A 20,400-nucleotide genomic window follows, 5' to 3' on the forward strand; every position below is an offset into this window, starting at 1 on the left:
TTCTAAATAATAAAATCTGAAGAAAGCACTATAACTATTTCAACTAATTCCATAATTTATCAAACTAAAGAAAGAGATTATTTACTAAGATTTACAGATTATAAAAATAATCCAACAAAAGGAACCAATACTGATGATGAATTAAAAATCGAATTTAGAACATAAAATGAAAAATCCGATAATATATTTAAAATCTGTTATAAATCCTAACATTAATAATTTAGAAATACTATAGTTAGAACTAGTTTTATTATAAACAAAACAATTAGAGTACGAATGTGAATTATACTTAAACAATGAAGAATTATTTGCCAAATTAGAAACATACTTAGGAGGTCAACTAAAATTGAAGAATTAAAGAATAATTCCCTGAATAATACCAATATATATTAACTCTAGAAAATAATCAATTTAAATTCTTAAATTATATAAGACAATTATTTACGAGACAAGATCTTAATTTTAAAAAGAAAGATGAACAAAGAGAAGCACTAAAAGTCTTAGAACAAATGTATTTATTAAATTATAAATATATAAAATAATTTTATAAAGATTATATGTATTGTGCTTTAAAATCCAATATTTTGATTATAATATAAATCGTTCCTCAAACTCCCTAGAATTTAATGAAAGTTTGGATCACCTCCCTCTCGGTGAAGCATTGATGCTTTTCCTCAAACTCCCTAAAGTCTAATGAAAGTTCGGATCACCTCCCTCTCGGTGAAGCATTGATGCTTTTCCACGTTCATATTATGTGGGTCATGTGGAACCCACTAGGATCCCACCTCTAAATTATTTATCATAAGCAAAACTGGGCCCACCACACATACTAAAATATAGATAGATTACTGACAACGATAATTTTTACCCTAAGAATTCATTATCCTCCCTCTCTCTCAACGTGCCTTTATATGGTTTTCCACGCAAGCAAAAAAATTAACATTTTCTTTATAATACTGGAGATGCAGGGGATCGAACCCTGTACCTCCCGCATGCAAAGCGGGCGCTCTACCATTTGAGCTACATCCCCAATTGATAATTTGTCCTCTGTTATTTCTTTAAAAGATAAAAGTTTCAAATGGTCAGCAAAACACATTAAGCTTTTTTTATTCAAGCCCCAGTGGGCAATGTAAGTGATTGTGGACATCTTGTTGTTGGAATCTTTTTAAATGGATTCCAAGAGTTGACTTGTTTTTTTTTTCTTTGAAAATTATAGTTGATTCTGCAACTGATATCAAGTTGGAATTGATTCAAATAAAATAAAAAGAAATGGAAGCCACTCCTGTTTTTCTGTTTGAATAATAAGCAATCTATTTGCAGAGGTCAATCACAAAAGCCATGATCTGTCAAACTAAAACCTAAGAAAAAATTATTTTTCATTCCTTGATTGTCCGAAGATTCAAAGGTATCACAAATATCATTTCCAGATTCATTTCAACAGTCAAAGCCCCAGGTGTCATGATTTTGAAGAGAGACTTAGTCCAATTAATTTTTCTTATTTATGTTAGAAGTCACTCTAATAAGACAAAGAAGAAGCATATACAAAATAGGTCACTTTAATCTGGAGACATGATTTTCTTTTTTGTAGTTTGTCTTCTTTCCCTGTTCTTGTTTTGTCTCTTCCCATGGTCTTGACCAACTTGAAATGAATCTTCAAAGATTAAGTTCTTTCTTTGGCAGTTAGGTTAGGTTTGTTAATTCAGCTCTGTCCTTTACATAACTGTACTAATATAATATATCCGTACACATACAGTTAATATGATTCTTTAATTCTGAAAGACTAGCTTAATTCCAAGCTCAGAAGCTAGCCAATTGGCCTCCCAGTAGTCTTGTTCTGCAATTTTATTTTTTCCAATCATATGATCAACTGGTTATAAATCAGAAGACAAAGGCACAGGATGGGCTATCTGAGTTTCTTGATTACTTCTTCTGGTTATACCTAGAGGGATGGCATTAGGTTTTGAACTTTACATTGCCATCCTGTATGCTCTGTTGCTACTTCTTCATTCTGGGTTTTCTTCCTCACATCCCTTATGTACTGACTATAGTGGGTCTCCTTCTCTATCTTCTCTTGTTTTTACTGAACTTTTTTATTTGTTTTTCTTTTGCTAATGCTTTGATTTGCAAATTCTCAAACTGAACTGTGAGTTTCTTGACTGTAACAGCTGCACCTTTGACTCTAATGACTCCTCTCACTTTCTGTCCTTATAAAGGAAGTTCATGCTGTAATTCTACCAAGGATCTTCAATTGCAGAAACAGTTTCAGTCTATGAAAATTTTGGATTCTAATTGTGCTTCTGTTATGAAATCGGTTCTCTGTGCAGTAAGCTTTCCAGGCCATGCAAACTTTTGACTCCAAGATGCTATACCACTGATGTTTAAATACGAAACCAAATATGGTAATTCAGATTTGCATGCTTTGCAGGTTTGTGATCCATTTTCGGCTGAGTTATTTAAGATTGATGCTGGATTTCAATCAGTTCCTGTCCTATGCAACTCCACCATCTCAGCAGGTTCAACTCAATCTATCAGTGCAGGAACTAGCTTTTGTGAAAAGGTCTGGGAAGCATGCTACTGTGTTTCAATGTCAAATTCTCCATTTGCACCATCACAAGGCATTGCTAGAACATTAGTTAATTCCACTTCTTCCAAGTTAACTGATCTATGGCATTCAAAAAATGGGTTCTGCAAAGCATATGGTGGAGCTTCCAGCATTGATTCAGTATGTTTTGATGGTGACCAAGTGTTGCTAAAGAATGAAACTGTGCAACCCCCCAATGTTCTGTGCCTCGAGAAAATTTCTGATGTATCTTTCATTAACTTAATTGCTCATCCTGATGGATCAAACCGCGTCTTCATATCTGATCAACAGGGTAGAATATGGATAACAACTGTTCCTGATATAGGATCCGGGGAGCAATTAAGATCTGATGCACTGAAACCATTTCTAGATTTAACAGATAGAGTCTATGCTGACTACCAGCAAGGGTTGCTGAGCATTGCATTTCATCCCAAATTTATGGAAAATGGTCGCTTCTTTGTTTCATTCAATTGTGATAAGTCTAAATGGGAAGGATGTAATGGACTGTGCTCGTGTAATTCAGATGTAAATTGTAATCCTTCAGATATTTCTAATTCCTATGAGGGTTATGCATGCCAATTTTATAGTATTGTCTCAGAATACACAGCAAATGGTACAGAGGTTAACTCGGTAAGATTCCTTATACTTCACGCTTATTTGTTATGATTCTTGCTAACAGTAGCTTTTCTAATTGATTTCTATCATTATTTTCTCCCCAGGCAATGAAGTGTAACAAGTTAGAAGTCAGAAGAATATTTACTATGGGACTTCCATATAGTACTCAACATGGAGGTCAAATTCTATTTGGACCTGATGGATACTTGTACTTCACGATGGGAGATGGTGGAGGTGTAGGTGACCCTTACAATTTTGCCCAGAACAAGAAATCTTTGCTTGGGAAGATAATGAGGCTTGATGTTGATAACTTTCCAAGTGAGTATTTAATTCTGAACAGTTCAGAACATATTTGGGTTGTTTCTCACAGTTACTGTTCTTGTATATTTTCCAGGTGCAACTGAGATAGATTCACTTGGTTTATGGGGAAATTATTCTATTCCTAAAGATAATCCAGTTTTTGATCTAGACAGTGACTTGAGGCCTGAAATTTGGGCTCTGGGGCTAAGAAATCCTTGGAGATGTACTTTTGACTCAGAGAGACCTTCATATTTCCTCTGTGCAGATGTCGGCGAGGTTCAGAAACCTACTTGTTTGTAACTCATTTTCTCTTCTCGTAGATCTAACGAAGTCAAAATGTTGCTAACGACATTAGAATGTTACAGGATAGATATGAAGAGGTGGATATTATCACAAAGGGTGGAAACTATGGATGGAGAGTCTATGAAGGACCCTATCTTTACATTCCTGAACAATCACCTGGTGGAAATACTTCTGCAAACTCAATCAATCCGATCTTCCCTGTGATGGGTTATCATCATTCTAGTATAAATAAGGACATAAAACCAGAAGGAGCAGCAGTCATGGGAGGCAACTTCTATCGATCCATGACTGATCCATGCACATATGGAAGGTGAGTTTGGGTGTGTACAAATTATATATTGTTTTTATGTTGTAGAAATCCAAGTCTTCTTTTGTTACATGCTAGTCGTCAAATGAGTTTCAGATACCTCTATGCTGATTTCTATGGTGAAGCTATATGGACTGGAACTGAAAACCCAAAGAACAGTGGAAAGTTCATCAACGAGAAAGTTACATTTGCGTGCGCTCATGACTCTCCAACTCAATGCAACTTCATAGATGAAAGTAGCACTCCTACTTTGGGTTTCATAATCTCATTTGGTGAGGATAACAGGAAAGATGCTTACATTCTTGCCAGCGGCGGTCTGTATAGAATCGCTCGTCCAAGTCGCTGCAACTACATTTGCTCCAAGGAAAATGGTACAGCTACTGGAAGTTCTGGTTCTTCGAAATCATCATCTGGAAGCTCATTGCAGATTCAGCATTGTAATCTGGTGCTTTTGTTTTCAGTATTAGTGCTTCTACAGGAACTTATTTTCTGAGCTTTTGGTTGATGTGCTTGTTGCCTGTTGAATGAAGTTAATTTGCACTATCATTTATGTGCAATGTGTTATCTGAGGTTATCACTTAAATGGTGTTGCAGTATTTTTGAACCAGAAGATAATTGATCCCTGACTAAAACAAAGTGTTACACTTTTTTCCTCTATAAGAGTCATGGTTTTCATTCTTCTCACTGCACCATCAAGAGGAACCTAGATAACACTTCACCTGCTAAAATAAAGGGAAAGAGAAAAGAGATATGGGAGTAATGGTGTAAGCCACAGTCCCTTTGAGAGAAAACTGATTCCCTTCAATACTAAAATAAAAGCCACTTTCAAGGATAATTAATACAAAAGCACATCTGATCTGCATTAGAGGAACATATTGACTACAGGTGATAGATTACAAAAATTTAGAGGACAAGAATGCAGAAGATCTTGGTCTGTTTCAGAGGAAGCTTCTTCAGTAGATCTCACCGAAGTATACTCACCGAAGTATACTTTACAACGTCGTCCACATGACTTCTATTTCTCCCCATTCTTTCAGTACCAAAGACCAGAAAGTTTGATTCATAGTGTTGAATTCGTTCTCCATTTGCTATTTGCAGGATAGAAGGCCATGAGAGCAAAGAATAAGAAGCAAACAGATATAGCCAACATTTAACAGGCTTAATCAAAAGAAACTGACATCAAGGGAGATCAGCTTCACTCTTCCTCTATTGTATAAACAGGTTTTTGCCAAAGTTTAGTATTCTTCTTTGGATCATCTGTCAAGCTGAGATCTGTGTCATCTTCCTTGAATGTTCTAATGAAAGTTTTTGCTCCCATCATGATTAGCCTCTCTATCATAAACAATTGGTAATTGTTCTCAACTATCGGGTCCAAGATGCTGCTATAGTTTGATGAATATGCCAATCTGTACCTGCAGAAATTAGTATGTGTTCTTAAGATCAACTTCATTGTTCATGCTTGCAATGACAATCATTTCCCAGGTGTATAACACCTGAGGCATATGAAAACAATATATTTCTAAGTTCAGACAATGGAGAAAGGATGCCGACAATGCCAGTGCACAGATTCCCTCCGCTCTCTTCACATCTTATGCACCATGTATATGAGCCATTTCCACAAAACCCATTGGTGGGAAATTGCAGTCTGACATTGTGGGAAACCTCTCCCACCATAGAAAATATATATATATATATATATATATATATATATATTGTGGGAAACCTCTCCCACAGATTTGCTAATTAATGGGACCTACAATCACCAAAGAAAACCAAATAACTAAAGCCCCATTTTTCCATGCAAAAAGCCAGAGGACACTTCCCTGCAAAATATGCATTGGTATAAAATGGCCCAAAAAATAAGAGAAACTATACATGGGACAGACTTTTCGTGTATTATATCATATACATAGAGAATTTATGGGGAGAAAATGTACATGAAGAGCACCAAGAAATATACCTGATAGCAAGAGGAGAAAAGAATCCTGAAGTCCTTTCATTTGAAGCAATGAAAAGGGTGCGTCCTGGTGGGATCCATTTTTCAATTCTTTTAAGGATAAATTCAGGACGAGTATCCCTGTCCAGATGAGGATGGAGGCTCCTGTCAACACCCAATCTATCTTTTCTAGTTTTGATCTTATCGCCTCGACGAACATGAATCGCATCATAATCACCAAGAAGACCCTTAATCTGTGGCATTAATATAGCTTCAGAGGCGGAATGGTCGAGAACAGGGGAAATTAAACAATGTAAAGCCCTTGTAGTCGAGTTCAATCAAACACACTAGAGGATACGTGATAAGAAACAGCATGACAAAATAACACTACATGATGAACACCAAGACTAAAACAACTAGATACTATAAACTAAGAATATGACGTATTCCACGGCCCAGTCAAGATGATTCTAGTCATTTCCTTATAATTTACAATTGGAGACCTTACTATGCATTTATAGTGCCACATGAAATAAAACAAAACCTCAATCAATAATGCAACATAATGGTCGAAGGCCTAGGGTTAAATACTCTAAACATCCAACCTTTTGGCTGAACTGTCAGCATCCCAAAATTCAAAATTAAACAAAGAATAAAGCAGCAAGTAATTAAAAAGACGTAGTTCTCACTTTGGAAGCTTCACAAGGGACGAACAGATGGAGTAAAGTTTAGTTTCAAATAAAGATAAAAAGTGTCAAGATGGTGAGAGGAGCCATGGCCGATTCCCCCTCCCCTCTCCTCCCCCCCCCCTGCCTCCGAAGGTCTCCCATCCATGGTTGTCAAGGCGGCAAGGCGACCAATGCGGTTGGGTCAAAAATTTTCAATACAACTACTTTTTATAATAAACTAAACAAATATTCAATAGTCACATTCCTCCCAAAAAAACAAGCATTCAAGAATCATAATTATGAAAAATTATTCAAAAAAAGAACACAAACATAAGTTCATCTCATCAAATCATGATTATCAAAGCGTCCGCCTAGGCATTTACTGATTCATTGATTCTTGATGTTGAATATGGCTTATGCTTCACATTCTGTTGTTGACGGACACGGGGTCCTGGTCCCCTGTGAGAGGGTGGGGAGGCCGCCCCAGTGGGGGTGTGGGGATAGCGCCCCCGGAGCAAAAAATAAGTTCTATGTCACTTTGGGCCTTGAAGTTCCTTTGCAAGTTGGGCGTCAATTAAACGGTTCAAAACAAAGCTGTTGAAAAACCACTTAGCCGCCTAGGTGAACGCTTTGACAGCCATGCTCCCATCCAATCACCCCTCCTCCGCCCCCCCCCCCCAAAAAAAAAAATTGTTGTTGACAGTGAGATCACCGAGTATTGCCCTGATGGCATTCTTGATGATGAAGTATCCAGCTAGAGTAGGTGTCTCGTGGGACATTTCCTCGGTTCCCATCCTCCTTTCCATATTGTCCATTCTTCGGTGAACAAACAACTAAAGGTCTCTAAGACATTGGAAACGTATTTGCCTGATCAAGGATTCTTCCTCTTTAAGTTCTCCGACAAAGAAGACTTGCGCAAGCAGGGAAGAAGGGCCTTGGATGGTTGGCAAACGTCTAATATTCCTAAGAAAATAGCACAAGAAGCTTCAACTCAGCCGTGAGAACCACCCTACCCTCCCTTTTGGGTATCATTCCCGAGGTTACCACTTCACTACTAATGTGAAGAAGGGCTGATGATCCACCCTACATACCGCCCCCTCTTCTCCAACGTCAAAACCAAATTGAAGGACCGGTTCTCGTTCACTCGCCTGTGCATTGAAGTATCTGCTGGTTCTCCTCTGCGCTCTTCAATCTTTGTTACAGAGGACAATGGTCAATATTTCAAGCAGGAAGTGAAGTTTGATTGGGTGCCCCCACTTTGCCTTTGTTGCAGCATTTTTGGTCATCAGCCCTGTGATTCAACCAGCCGATTGCCCCTTCTAACCTCCCTCCTCTTCGGTTCTGCTAGAATCCCCCCCCCCTTTCCCAACACCGCTAGTCCTCCCACCAGCGTTTAAAATGGGCCCCTACTAACTTATTGTTGGCAGTCTAGAACCCCTTGGCTGGCTTTACCAGTGGTCTCCCTCGATGGCCAGAATTGGTATTCTATTCTGGCCACAACTAAAACCCCTGCATCCCCCCTCCCTACCTTTATCCTCTTCGCTGACTCCACCGCAGCCCCCTTGTCACCTGCAGACTTTCCTTTGGCTTCATACTAAAGCCTTGCACAACCCCCCCCCCTATCAACCCTATGCCTATTGTCTCCATCCCGTTTTGGCCTCTACCCCTAATGCTTTGAACCCTCCTTTTGCCCCTTTCACCGTTTTGGAAATCCTATCCAAAAACCATGCTCCTACCACAAGCCCTCCCCTAGTCCCCTCACCTCTTGCCCTCCAATCCCCTATAAGATCCTCTAAGTCTCTCTCCTCCTGTAATCTCTTTCACATTTTCCCTCCTCTAGTTCTCGGGCCTTCCCTCCCCTTTTGCCTTCTCTTGTTTGGCCAATTGGGCCCTCCCCCTTCCCTTTCTCCTAGCCCGCCCCTTCTCCCTTCATCCCCCTTGTGCCTGGGCCATCTTTTAATTTTTGGCCAATACCCCTTCCCTTCCCTCTCCCCTCCTAAGCCTTCTACTAGGCCCAACTCCTCCTTCCTTTTAAATCCCAACCCACCTCTCCATAATCCTCCCTTCTCTTTGCCTCTAGCCACCGCCCATTCCTCCCCTTCCCTCTCGCCTTCATCTAGGCCTAGACCCCCTACCCATTCCCCTTCCTCTCTTCCATCCAACCTAGCTATCTCTAACTTCTTATCTTAACGAGAATCCTAGTCTACTTAGTGGCCCCAATTATTGGCAAACATGTGGATAAGTGTTTGGAGGTCACAAGGGGTGGTTCCCCCTCTCACAAGACAATCAATGCTACTAGCCCCTCTCTCTCCAATGAGGACACCTTTGATTGCGAGTAGGTTGCCCCTCTGACACCAAGCTTAAGAGACCCTTCAACACTGGCTCTCCCTCTCTCTCACAAACTTCAGAGAGTGATGGTCTTAAGAGAAGCAACCATTCCACTAAAGGGTGCTACTGCATTAACAGAGACTTCATTGTCAATTTCAAAACCTCTAGAAAGAAAAAGAAAAAAATAACGGGGAAAAATACAGCTAATCCAGTTTCTTGTTTTCAGCCTTCGCTTCTAGGCCTTTTTTGTGCTTAGCTCTCCTTTGCCTTGTTGTTTTCCTTTGTGTCTTGCTGGCTTTGAAGGTGTCTGTCTTTCTCAGGTATTCTCTTAACACCCCCCTCCTTTTTCCTTTGGGTAATGAATCTTTTGTTATTCCCCAAAAAAAAAAAAAAAGATCTAACTTTCCAAAAGCAGGTAAATTTACTAAAAATTACACAAACACCTACTACTAATATAGTACCTCAAAAATCCTACACCATAAAGAACACCCTTCTATTGACTGACATAAATCAACATCCAAATGCAACTATAACTAGTCAATAGTAAGGTTGCTCCACTATGACCAAGTGGTGACAAGTTCAAGTCTAAATACAGCCTCTTTAATTGCTGATTTACCAAATAGCTTTCATACTCTAAAAGTTGTTTCTATGCTACCCGATCTTTATTTAACTTCCACAATTGTCCTAGCCTCTTTGGAGTCAATCGTTGACATTTCCATATTCTATTACCTCTCTTAAGGGCCCGATTTGTCTCCACAATTACAGAATCTCCAAAACCTTCCTATGTTTAGATTCTTGTCATTGGATGGGTCCATAATTCCATGTTTTAGGATTTTGAAACTTAAGGTTGCATTAGCCTTTGAGCACAGTCCTAAAGTATTTAAAAAATAAAAGGGGGGAGGGGGGGGGGCTAACTAAAGAGGTTAAAAAGACAAAGGGATAGAGCAATAATTACTTTGGGAAGAAGTTGTGAGAAAAGATATGAAAAGCTTTGTGTTTACCATAAACATTGACTCAAAAGGAGTTGGCTGCCATCCCAGGATTTGCATCACCACCCCCATTTAGTCAATAAAAAGCTTACTTAAGTTACTCATCATCTGGGAAATTCCATCAAACACCAAAAAGAGTGTTGATGACACTGTAAATGCATTGTTAAATATAAACAACCCTTCAACACATAAGAAAGGAAAGATATGCACAGGCACTCCTATGTTTTTTGAGAATTAACACCTGTATGACAGGAAGATGCAGTGGGCACTCTTATAGGATAGGTTGCACTACTATGTGAGAAGTGACGGACAGAGGTAGTATATGGTTTTATAAGAATCATTTTTGTTAGAAAACACGCATTAAATAATCAAAACAGCAACTGAACTTGAACAAATAATAGAGAGAAGAAGAAGAAGAGAAGAGAGATGAAGAACTAGTAGAAGAGGCTTGTGATTCTTGCTTAAGAGTCTAGAATCACAGAGCACTTTTATTTATAGCTTCTAATGAATCTAATACAACTTGAGAGACAAGTAATTGTCCTCTAGAAAAAGGAAACAAAATATTACAGCTTTAGTAACTTCCTAACTCCTAAAATAGAAAGTTCTGAAAATAGAAACTACCACCAAAATAGAAACTATGCTTTCTAAAAACTCCTAAAACTTATGTAGCACGATTCCGACATTAGAAATAGAAAATATAATCAAAACAATAGCAAAATATTGTTCACGTGAACAGAAACATGAACAGTAAAAGCTGTTTTTACTGTTCACATGAACAGTAAAAACAATGTTCATGTGAACAGTAACATGAATAGTAAAACTCCCAAATTTATGTATACTTCAACACTCCCCCTCAAGCTGAAGTGTACACAAAGAAAACTTCAGCTTGCACAATAAGAATAAACTTGAAAAGTAGCACCAATCTTGAATCGTGTAGCAATGGTAGATGTCGATAAACACTGAGAAAACTTCACCCAAGAGATAATCAACACCAACTTAAAAAAAAAAACTTTAATTCTTCATTGCAATAGAACCATCCAATATTGAAAACAATCGACAATGTTGAAGACGAACAAAGTCCATAAGTATAGCAGGATCAAAGACACTATCCATATAATGCCGATAATAGGGAGAAATATCCACACTAAATCTTCAAAATTATAACTCCAAATTCCATATAAATGCTTCACAAGAACGCAAGTAGTAGGTAGGCAAAAGGCATTATCCACGTAATGCTGGTAGCAGGGAGAAATATCCACACTAAATCTTCAAAATTGCAACTCCAATGTCCATATAAATGCTTCACAAGAAGGCAAATAACAGGTGAAGTATGGGTAGGTAAAAAACAATATTGATTACTGTGGACCAAGTTGGTAACGTAGTATGGGATACTACGGACCACGTAGGTAGGTAAAGGACAGTATGAGTTACTGTGACCAAGTAGGTAAGGTAATGGACAGTATGGGTTCTGCGAACCAAGTAGGTAAGGTAAAAAACAGGCGGACCAAGTAGGTAAGGTAAAAGACAGTATGGGTTACTGCGGACCAAGTAGGTAAGGTAGAAAACAGTATGGGTTACTGCGGACCAAGTAGGTAAGGTAAAAGACAGTATGGGTTACTGCGGGCCAAGTAGGCAAAGTAGGTAAAGTAAAAAACAGGCGGACCAAGTAGGTAAGGTAAAAGACAGTATGAGTTACTGCGGACCAAGTAGGTAAGGTAGAAAACAGTATGGGTTACTGCGGACCAAGTAGGTAAGGTAAAAGACAGTATGGGTTACTGCGAACCAAATAGGCAAGGCAAAAGACAATATAGGTAAATATAGGTAATGATATTGTTGTAGAATGCCATAAGTTGAGGACAAAGATCTTCACAAATAATATCCATCAGCCCATCTTGAGTAGATATAAAATAAGGTACCATTCTCCCCCTCACGTGTAGCATTACACGTGACAATTAATGATGACCAGTGACAAGCATCTTAAAGTATGAGCACAAAAGAAACCCAAAAAGGAAAAGTAGCAGCCACAAAGCAGTGTATTATTCATCAATAAAGCTAAACAAACAGCAGTAAATCATCTCATAAGACAAAGTCTTGTTCACCAGGAGAAGAAAACAAATTCTGGACCACCACTAACCCTCAAATAGGGTAGGAGCAAATTAGACCAGGAGAAAATTACTAAACCAGCTAGGAATCTCAGAATTGCAGTAGTCGCTGCAGCAATCCACTCAAAAGAAGTGCAATAATAGTTGTTGCAGTAGCAGATAATATCAGACCTCGGACCATAGCAACAAACTTGTGCTAGATTTGAAACTCTAACAGATCTTGATACGACGGAAAAGTAGTCCTCTAGGTCTTTGTAGAAGTATTAGATAAAAAGAAGGCTAAACTTGATTCTAAAATAAACAATGGAAGAAGTAGTAAAGCAAGAAGGTAGCAGCAGAATTTTTTAGAAGAAAGAAATTCAATGAAACAGGGGTACTAGTATACGACTTGCAACTAAACTTATAGCACAAACAATGGAAGACAATACTTAGGTCTTGCAATCCGAATTATGGGCATATCTTTGCAAGAATCAAGAGGAATCCCAAGACATCAATATAGTGCAGATTGAACTTCAGATTTGCACACAAAAAAATGGTAGTAGCAGCCTCAATTGAATCAAATAGGTAGACATATCCCCAAAAAGCTTAGGGCCTTTTTGTAGTATTAATACATAAATACTTGGTGCTTCAAAAGTTAAAGAAGAAGGACAGCCATGCACAATTACTGCAGCGAAGGTTGGGGCTGCCCTAGATAAGAAAAAGGGAAAAAAAAAAAGAAGAAAAAAACCGGGGCAACCAAGAGAGAAAACGGTCCCTAAGTTGATTAAACTTGCTCTGATGCCATGTTAGAAAACACGCATTAAATAATCAAAACAGCAACTGAACTTAAACAAATAATAGAGAGAAGAAGAAGAAGAGAAGAGAGATGAAGAACTAGTAGAAGAGGCTTGTGATTCTTGCTTAAGAGTCTAGAATCACAGAGCACTTTTATTTATAGCTTCTAATGAATCTAATACAACTTGAGAGACAAGTAACTGTCCTCTAGAAAAAGGAAACAAAATATTACAGCTTTAGTAACTTCCTAACTCCTAAAATAGAAAGTTCTGAAAATAGAAACTACCACCAAAATATAAACTATGCTTTCTAAAAACTCCTAAAACTTATGTAGCACGATTCCCACATTAGAAATAGACAATATAATCAAAACAATAGCAAAATACTGTTCACGTGAACAGTAAAAGCTGTTTTTGCTGTTCACGTGAACAGTAAAAACAATGTTCATGTGAACAGTAACATAAATAGTAAAACTCCCAAATTGATGTATACTTCAACAATTTTCATGTATGGGGTAATGTAGTACTGTATTTGATTGATCAAAACAGTAGCCAAATAGGACCTTTCACAGGGAATCAATTTCAGATTTGATAGATTTAAGATGAAATAGAATTCAGACTTAGTACAGTTTGGCTTTAAAATGGATGGAAGAAAAGTAACTCCTACCATTTTTTCGGATGCAAGAAGACTGGGCCTTCACTTCTCTGTTTTTAGTGCTGCTCCTCCACAAGAAATTTTTTGGTGTCCTCCTGCTGTAGGTTGGGTTAAACTAAATATTGATGGGTCTTCTTTAGGCAATCCAGGAAGGTCTGGCGGTGGAGGAGTCTTTTGAAATGAAGTTGCTGCGGTGGTTTTCAATTTCAGTATTTTTTTAAATGTTAAAACCAACTTTGAGACTGAATTGGAAACTTTCATTCACGGATTACGTTGGGCAAGGCATTTACAAATTAATAAGCTTTGGGTAGAAAGTGATTCAAAAGCTGTGGTGACTTTAATACAGCAGAAGAAAATACCTTGGTATATCTTTCATATGTGGAGAGAGTTACAAGAATATTTGTTGACTATAGATTGGAAGATTTCACATTGCTATCGTGAAACTAATACAGTGGCAGATTTTTTGGCAAATTCGGCAGCTAGAATAGGAATTTCTGATATTAACATTCCTTGGTCAACTTCAATCCTTAATGAACTTGATGTGGATGCCTCTAGACGTCCTAGATTTCGTTTTATAAGTTAGTGGTTTCTAATCTGAGCAGGAACCAGTGAGGAAGGGTGTATTGGGGGCAACAGTTATTGCGGGTAAGGGAGGTTGGTTCTTTATACGGTATTAATTGATGTATTTTTAATATTTCTTCTTCGCTTAATATAATGATCCTTTTAGCGAAAAAAAGAATTCAGATGTGAAAGAGGGCTAAAACTAGAGTGGTATTATAAGGATAATAGCATAACAATACGGGCTGAATAGATCTTCAAAACAGGGGCAGAACTATGATGAAGAAATTGAAGGGACAATATGAGGGGATTGCGAATGTAACACCCAAGCTTCACACCGCAAGGTGCATCGATTGGATCGAACACCAACCTACCTTGATCAAACACAAGGGTTCTCCATAGAGAAGGAAAGCTAACAAAGCAATTTGATTTCAATTGATGAGTTTTTTCTTCACCTCTTACATAAGTCTCTTTATATAGCATTCTACAGAGACATAAACATTAATGATAACATCGAACCACTAGCTAACACCACCTAACTATTAATAACTCAAGTACTACCCAACTCTTGACAACAAAAACTCTTTTGACAATGAGTTCTTTGATGGGCCTGACTCTTAAATATGTCTTTAATTCTACATCATGGGGAGTCCAGCAAATTATCTTAGGGAGTAAGTCAAATACATGTCATGGTGATTAAAATGAAGACATAAAGTAAAGACAATAGGGAAGAAGTTTGAAATCCAGCAACATATATTCAGAATCATTGGTGTTGGAAACTAGGGATATTTGGTCTCTAAAGTTAGGTTTTTGTGTTCCACCATTACTGATCATATTTTATGTCCTTAATTGTAATTTTCAACAAGTGAGGACATTAGGGGTAATATCAAAATTCCTGATCAGCCAATCTCTTAATGAAGGAAATAATGCTTTATAAAAAGCAGGTTGCCTGCAACAGGAAACAATGGCTTTCTCTTTTTCCCATTGGTTGGTCAATCATTTCTGGTTTGCCACATAATGCAAATCAGTATTTTGAATGACAACTGGACTGGGGTAACCCAGGCAGGAATTACAAACCCAAAATTGCCCACTGACTGAGCCCAAAAACAGATAAAGTGAGAACACATCTAGAGTTATCAAGATTCAAAATTCAAATCTTCTGCTCTTATCCAATACTTCAGATATCTGTGAATCTGTAACAGATCAGGAATTAGCCAAGTTCCTGATGCAGCTGTGCTTCAAGACTTGTACAACATACCAATGGAATTTTTATGGGCCCACAAAGAGAAACCCTCCCTCTAAGGCAGAAGACCCAGGTGGCGGTTCTCTGGAAAACCAGTTGACATCATGGAAACACGAAAACAGGTGGCCTGTGGAGCCTAGATTCTTCCCTGTCATAACCATGGTGTTGGTCTGACTGTGATGCAACCCAGGGTTTAGGTTGGATATCCAGGATCTTCCAGGATGGGGCTAGCACTAAATTAGGGTTTTTACTTATTAGGGTAAACTAGGGTTTTGGGCCTTTTGGCTAGGGTTGAAATTAGGACTAGGGCCGCTGGTTCTGTGGCTTAAGGTGCTGTTGTAGATTTTTCGTAGTCCAGAAATGAACTAAGAAGAAAGGGATGGGAATTGAGAAGTTTTAGAATTTCCTGGAAATTTTGAAATTTCTGCAACTTCTCAGCAAAGAAGAAGTGCAGGAATTTTCAAACTCAGAAAATAAGGCTACTTTTGGAAAACTGAAGTTAGATGAAGATTAGGGGTGTCTGTGATTCCAATGAAGGTGAAAGTGGGGTGTTTAGGGCTGGGACTTAGGAGTTCCTACTCAGGTTAGGACTGATAGGTGTGGGGAAGAAGAAGAGGGGTGGAAGCTTGGCCTAAGGGAAAGGTCTAGGGTACAGGGGAGGGTGAGGGGAAGGGGCAGGGATGATGTACGATGGTATGGGGATGTATACAAGGTCTGAAACAGAGAGGAAGGGCTGAGAAGGCTGCGGACAGAGGAACAGGTGGTTAGGGTTGGGGTTGGGGTCTCTTACTTAATAATGAAGATCCTTGCAGAAATTCTGTGATTGAAAGTTAGAAGAAGTGAAGGAAGCCTTGAGCTTTGAAGAAACAACTCACAAATCCCAGCCATAGGGTGTCCCTCAGGATCCCACAACTTCTACAAGCCAATTCTCCAAAATTCTAGTTTATTCTTAAGCTACTTCTATAGCTACCCATAGCTCAAGGGAAGTCTTTCCTAATTTGAAACAACTCAAAATATAACTCTTTTAAAGGAAATAACTTGACTCTTAAACAAACTGATACTTACCATATTTGGACTCTAAAACCAACTCAAACTCCTTAAGATAAGGTTTCCTTGAAATTAGGAGTCTTATCCAAATTGACTAATAGCTCCAATTAATAATCAATGACCAACAATAACCCAACATCTAGGACTCCAAATTAGGAAATAAAACTGACTTGACTAATTAGACTTGACTTGGATACTCAATCTAGAGGTAGGAAATGACCAATCTGACCCTTGGATGGATTTGGCTCCTCTTAGTGGGGCCCTGGCTCACGGGTGGGGTCGAGTCCTAATTGGGGGCTGGCTAGGGCTGGATACATCAGTATCACTGTTGTTCATCAAAATCTGGATTTGTTCTTGCTTTTGGATAACCAAATGGCTCAAAAGAAGCAATTATTGCACTGGTGATAACACAAGCTTCACTCTTACAGGCCTCAAAGCTCTCACGAAATTACATTGCTCTTTGGCCAGAAGTGGGAAAATATTTATGGAATGCTTTTGTGGAAGTTCTAAGGAATTTGGGTAGAAAACCACACAAAAAAAAAAAAAAAAAAAAACTAATCTTAATTCCTATAGATTTGTTGTGCTTTTTTGTTGAACAATACTCAATAAGTGAACCTAGTGGGACTTAAACCACCAACTTATTCAAGTTAGCTTTAAGGATCCAATTTATCTTAGCCAAAATCTGGTAAGGTTTGATCAAGACAGATCAGACCCTTGATCTGAAATTCCTCAATCAATTTGCTTTCCTCATTCTCAATTCTTACACCTTAACCCATCTTTACAGCCAAAATCTTTTCCTCTAACATTTTTATCTGACAAGAATATTCTAATCTCCAGAAAATTTTAGGACCCTAGATCACTTAATGATGTGGTTCCGAGATTACAGAATACAGATGGAAAAAAGAGTTTGTTTTTATGCATTTATCATTTAGCACAATATTTAAGATCTGCCAAGCATGTCCAGCATTGGAGCTAATTACTGATCCTGAAACAAATATGATGATCTCTCTTTCTCTATAAAATATTGCACAACCAACCATGAAAATCTTAGGGAGAAATCAAAGCATTAGACAGTTGAGCGATTGAGTTATCTTTCCTTACAAAGTTGAATGATGACCCTGTTGGTCATAACCACTGTAAATTAGATTTTTCATCCATCCCCATGATAGCAATTTATGGTACTTTCACATCACAATACAGATATGTGGTCGTACATACTTGATGATGTCTAATACAGTGGGAAATGGTGAGGAATAGTCCAATGGCTTTTATGGATAATTAGCACTATGGGAATTGTCAGATTTTATCAGCATAGGAACACAGGATCAAGGACCAGTGCAATCTAACAGCTTCATGAGAAGGTAATCATTTAGTTAGGAACTTCTATTTTAAGGTTAAATCAGAAACTTATTACAAAGTAGTAAGTTCAATTTTACTGTTTTACTAAATAACAATTTTTTTCATTGTTGTGGTCATTTCATTCTCTAAAAAATCCCATTTTGAAGGTGGGGTGGGAGAAACCACAGCAGACTCAGTTAACACATCAACTAAATTACTAGCAGTACATATAAGTTTTTCTACTTGTTACATATTATTGATTCCATTCCTTTATTTAAACAATTTTTACACTTAAATTAGAATCTCTGTTTCAATCTAAACCATGATTGTAATTCTCCATTATCAAATTCTACATATTTACCTCCAAGGAAAACTCACAACACTCGGGTTTGATTTTTATGCGTAAACGCTAAATCATACACTCAAGGAACCAAAACAGGCATGGACATGTTACCAGATAAGATTTATCTGGATAAAAAATCATTTATTACAAACAAAGTAGAAAAAAAACGACCAAACTGACTTGGGTGGTGAAGAAATTGACAGACATTTTCATTGGTTAAATACGCATCGACCAGTCAAGGAATTGTTTATCACCTTTGATCTTGGTGGAGGGGCACACTACAAATGCAGGTACTCGTCAAGCTAAAGTATACAGTTTAACTCATCAACGTAAAACTTCAAAGAGCAAGAAACCTTGCTGCCACTTGTATTTCTCTCAAAAATAACTAAGAACACAAAATTTCAGAACTTAGAAGTCAGCTTCAAGATTACACACCTTGTCAGCAGCATCTCTGAGTTTTGGAGCTGCCATTGAAGGGAGAAATGAATACGGCAACATTACAGCACTGTGATTTTTTCGATCCTTGCACTCCATGAACCTGGATTATTACTGAAATCAAGACCTATTCAAGAACTAGCAAGATTTTAACAATTATCTACAGTTTCTGAAGGCACATGGATGATTAGCTATACAGAACTTTCAGCTCAGTCAGAATTCAAGACAGCCAGCACCATGGAATCCATGTAATGATTTCTATATAAACCATGTCACGTAAAGTTTGAGCAGCATAATATCCAATCAAATATATATTGGCTCAACTCTCAAACTGAATCATGAAATTCTTTATTGGCCAAAAAATTATTGAATTCACAAACTATGAAATGGTTCTCTAATAGATCATCACTAAAATATGTGGTATCACATTACCAGAATCTGATTAAGTAAACTGGTAGAAAAAGTCTAGATCTTTAAAAAGGTATAATTTAAAGCTTACCATGATAGAGGACTTGCAGTGCGGTTTATCAGCAAGAGATTCATATATTGGCTACTATTGAGTTCAGTCCGGCTTACTCCTGCCACATGAGCAACCCCTCTTTCCCCCAACTTCAAACTCGTTAAGAGGACCCGATACCACATTTTTGAATTGTCCAGGATTACTGGTACTGTTTCAGATATCAGGTCCAAATCATATAAGGAATCCATTATGCAAGAGCTTGCTGTCCATCTGCAGGATAACACGAGGAGGCCTCAGGTCACAGCAATAACTCCCAGGGAAGATTATGTTCAAAAATACGTAGATAAACAAATTTTGAAACAAACTGTTACAAATGTAGGCTTGATTTTACAACATTGAAATGCTAAAGAAATGGGTGCGGGAATCCACCTTTCCTCTGAACTTGCATTACTCAATTGATGGAGAATCCCTTTCTTATTGTGTATTGGATTAATGCACATCCTTGAAGGCATCACAAAAGTTCTGCATATGAAAACAGAAAGTTTAATTTACTATGAAAAAAAATGATGAAATATCACACAATGTTCAAAAGGAAGTCCAAGCAAACATTTGGGTATTACCCTGCAAAAAACCATACCCAAATTTTTTTATTGCATGTTAAAATGTAAATAGGTTCAAATCAAAGCTCCTGCAGATCGAACGACTGGGAGCCGCAACTAAATGGAAGAAAGAAAAAAAAGAACATCTAACGCGCAGACCCAACTCGTTGAGGCTTAATTACACCGGAAATTCCCTTTCAAATAGATATGCTTAAAACCCAGAAACAGGAATTACCTATTGAGAAACATTGCTTCTTCAAGAGCGCAACGCAAGCTTGATTCTTGATGACCAAGACCCTCGCAAGAATCACAATGTTTGCCAGGGCAATCGACTCGGTCACCCCAGTACAAGTACTTATCCAAGACATGGTGCCTTTGATACCTACTCTCCACAAACTTCTGTAGAACTACGGCTCCTGCAGAAGGGAAGGAGAACCCAGGAGGAGAAATGAAAGTGGAAAGAAGGCTGAGAAACAAAATGGCACTAACAGAGATGACTACTATGAGAATTGGAGATCTGGGCTTGTGCTTATAGTACTTCGAATTCCTCTGAATCGCCATTACTGTGATCTCAGAGAGAAGAGTGAGAAGCAATGAAGAATAAGGAGAGTCGTTGAAGAGTTCACATTCTCACATGCCCATATAGAGTAAATATTCCTATAGCAGTGTAACACGCCAGGCAGAAGTGAACACAGACCCATCTGTAATCAGCAAATTCAGATCCGTCTCTCTCACATTGCCCCATTAAAGATTAAAGCATAAAGGGAAGGAGAGAAGATAGGTCCTGCTTGAGTAGGTTTCAAACAATCTTATAATGTGA

At 38.1% G+C, this 20,400-nt stretch overlaps 2 protein-coding genes and 1 non-coding gene across 3 annotated transcripts; 1 reads left to right on the forward strand and 2 right to left on the reverse strand.

The window, feature by feature from the left end:
- Nucleotides 1–957: 957 nt before the first annotated feature.
- Nucleotides 958–1,030, reverse strand: TRNAA-UGC (transfer RNA alanine (anticodon UGC)). The gene has a single exon. It is a non-coding gene; the product is annotated as a tRNA-Ala (tRNA).
- An 895-nt stretch (nt 1,031–1,925) lies between these two features.
- LOC149002021 (HIPL1 protein-like) lies at nt 1,926–4,599 on the forward strand. Its single transcript, XM_089137808.1, has 7 exons — nt 1,926–2,047; nt 2,166–2,323; nt 2,426–3,211; nt 3,301–3,514; nt 3,591–3,772; nt 3,862–4,109; nt 4,203–4,599. The coding sequence occupies exons 1-7, from the start codon at nt 1,948–1,950 to the stop codon at nt 4,597–4,599; spliced, it is 2,085 nt and encodes a 694-aa protein (XP_088993934.1). The 5' UTR covers nt 1,926–1,947.
- On the reverse strand, nt 4,364–20,346 carry LOC149002022 (uncharacterized). The gene is made up of 6 exons (XM_089137807.1): nt 19,816–20,346; nt 19,411–19,503; nt 19,021–19,251; nt 18,522–18,624; nt 6,067–6,296; nt 4,364–5,518 (listed from the first exon to the last, which is right to left on the reverse strand). Exons 1-6 carry the CDS (start codon nt 20,139–20,141, stop codon nt 5,302–5,304), a joined length of 1,200 nt encoding a protein of 399 aa, XP_088993933.1. The 5' UTR covers nt 20,142–20,346; the 3' UTR covers nt 4,364–5,301.
- Nucleotides 20,347–20,400: the final 54 nt, after the last annotated feature.

The sequence above is a fragment of the Hakea prostrata genome, chromosome 10, assembly GCF_041222555.1.
Source record: "Hakea prostrata isolate BN-2017 chromosome 10, UWA_Hpros_2, whole genome shotgun sequence".
NCBI classification, from domain to species: domain Eukaryota; kingdom Viridiplantae; phylum Streptophyta; class Magnoliopsida; order Proteales; family Proteaceae; genus Hakea; species Hakea prostrata.

Bases quoted from the DNA above. Each gene is read 5' to 3' on its own strand.
- LOC149002021 (XM_089137808.1), top strand. From the start codon at position 1,948: ATGGCATTAGGTTTTGAACTTTACATTGCCATCCTGTATGCTCTGTTG. The intron at 3,212-3,300 runs GTAAGATTCCTT...TTTTCTCCCCAG, and splicing joins ATGGTACAGAGGTTAACTCG to GCAATGAAGTGTAACAAGTT. The intron at 4,110-4,202 runs GTGAGTTTGGGT...AATGAGTTTCAG, and splicing joins GATCCATGCACATATGGAAG to ATACCTCTATGCTGATTTCT.
- LOC149002022 (XM_089137807.1), bottom strand. From the start codon at position 20,141: ATGGCGATTCAGAGGAATTCGAAGTACTATAAGCACAAGCCCAGATCT. The intron at 19,252-19,410 runs GTGGATTCCCGC...GTTATCCTGCAG, and splicing joins AATGCAAGTTCAGAGGAAAG to ATGGACAGCAAGCTCTTGCA. The intron at 18,625-19,020 runs GTAAGCTTTAAA...GTAATAATCCAG, and splicing joins ACTGCAAGTCCTCTATCATG to GTTCATGGAGTGCAAGGATC.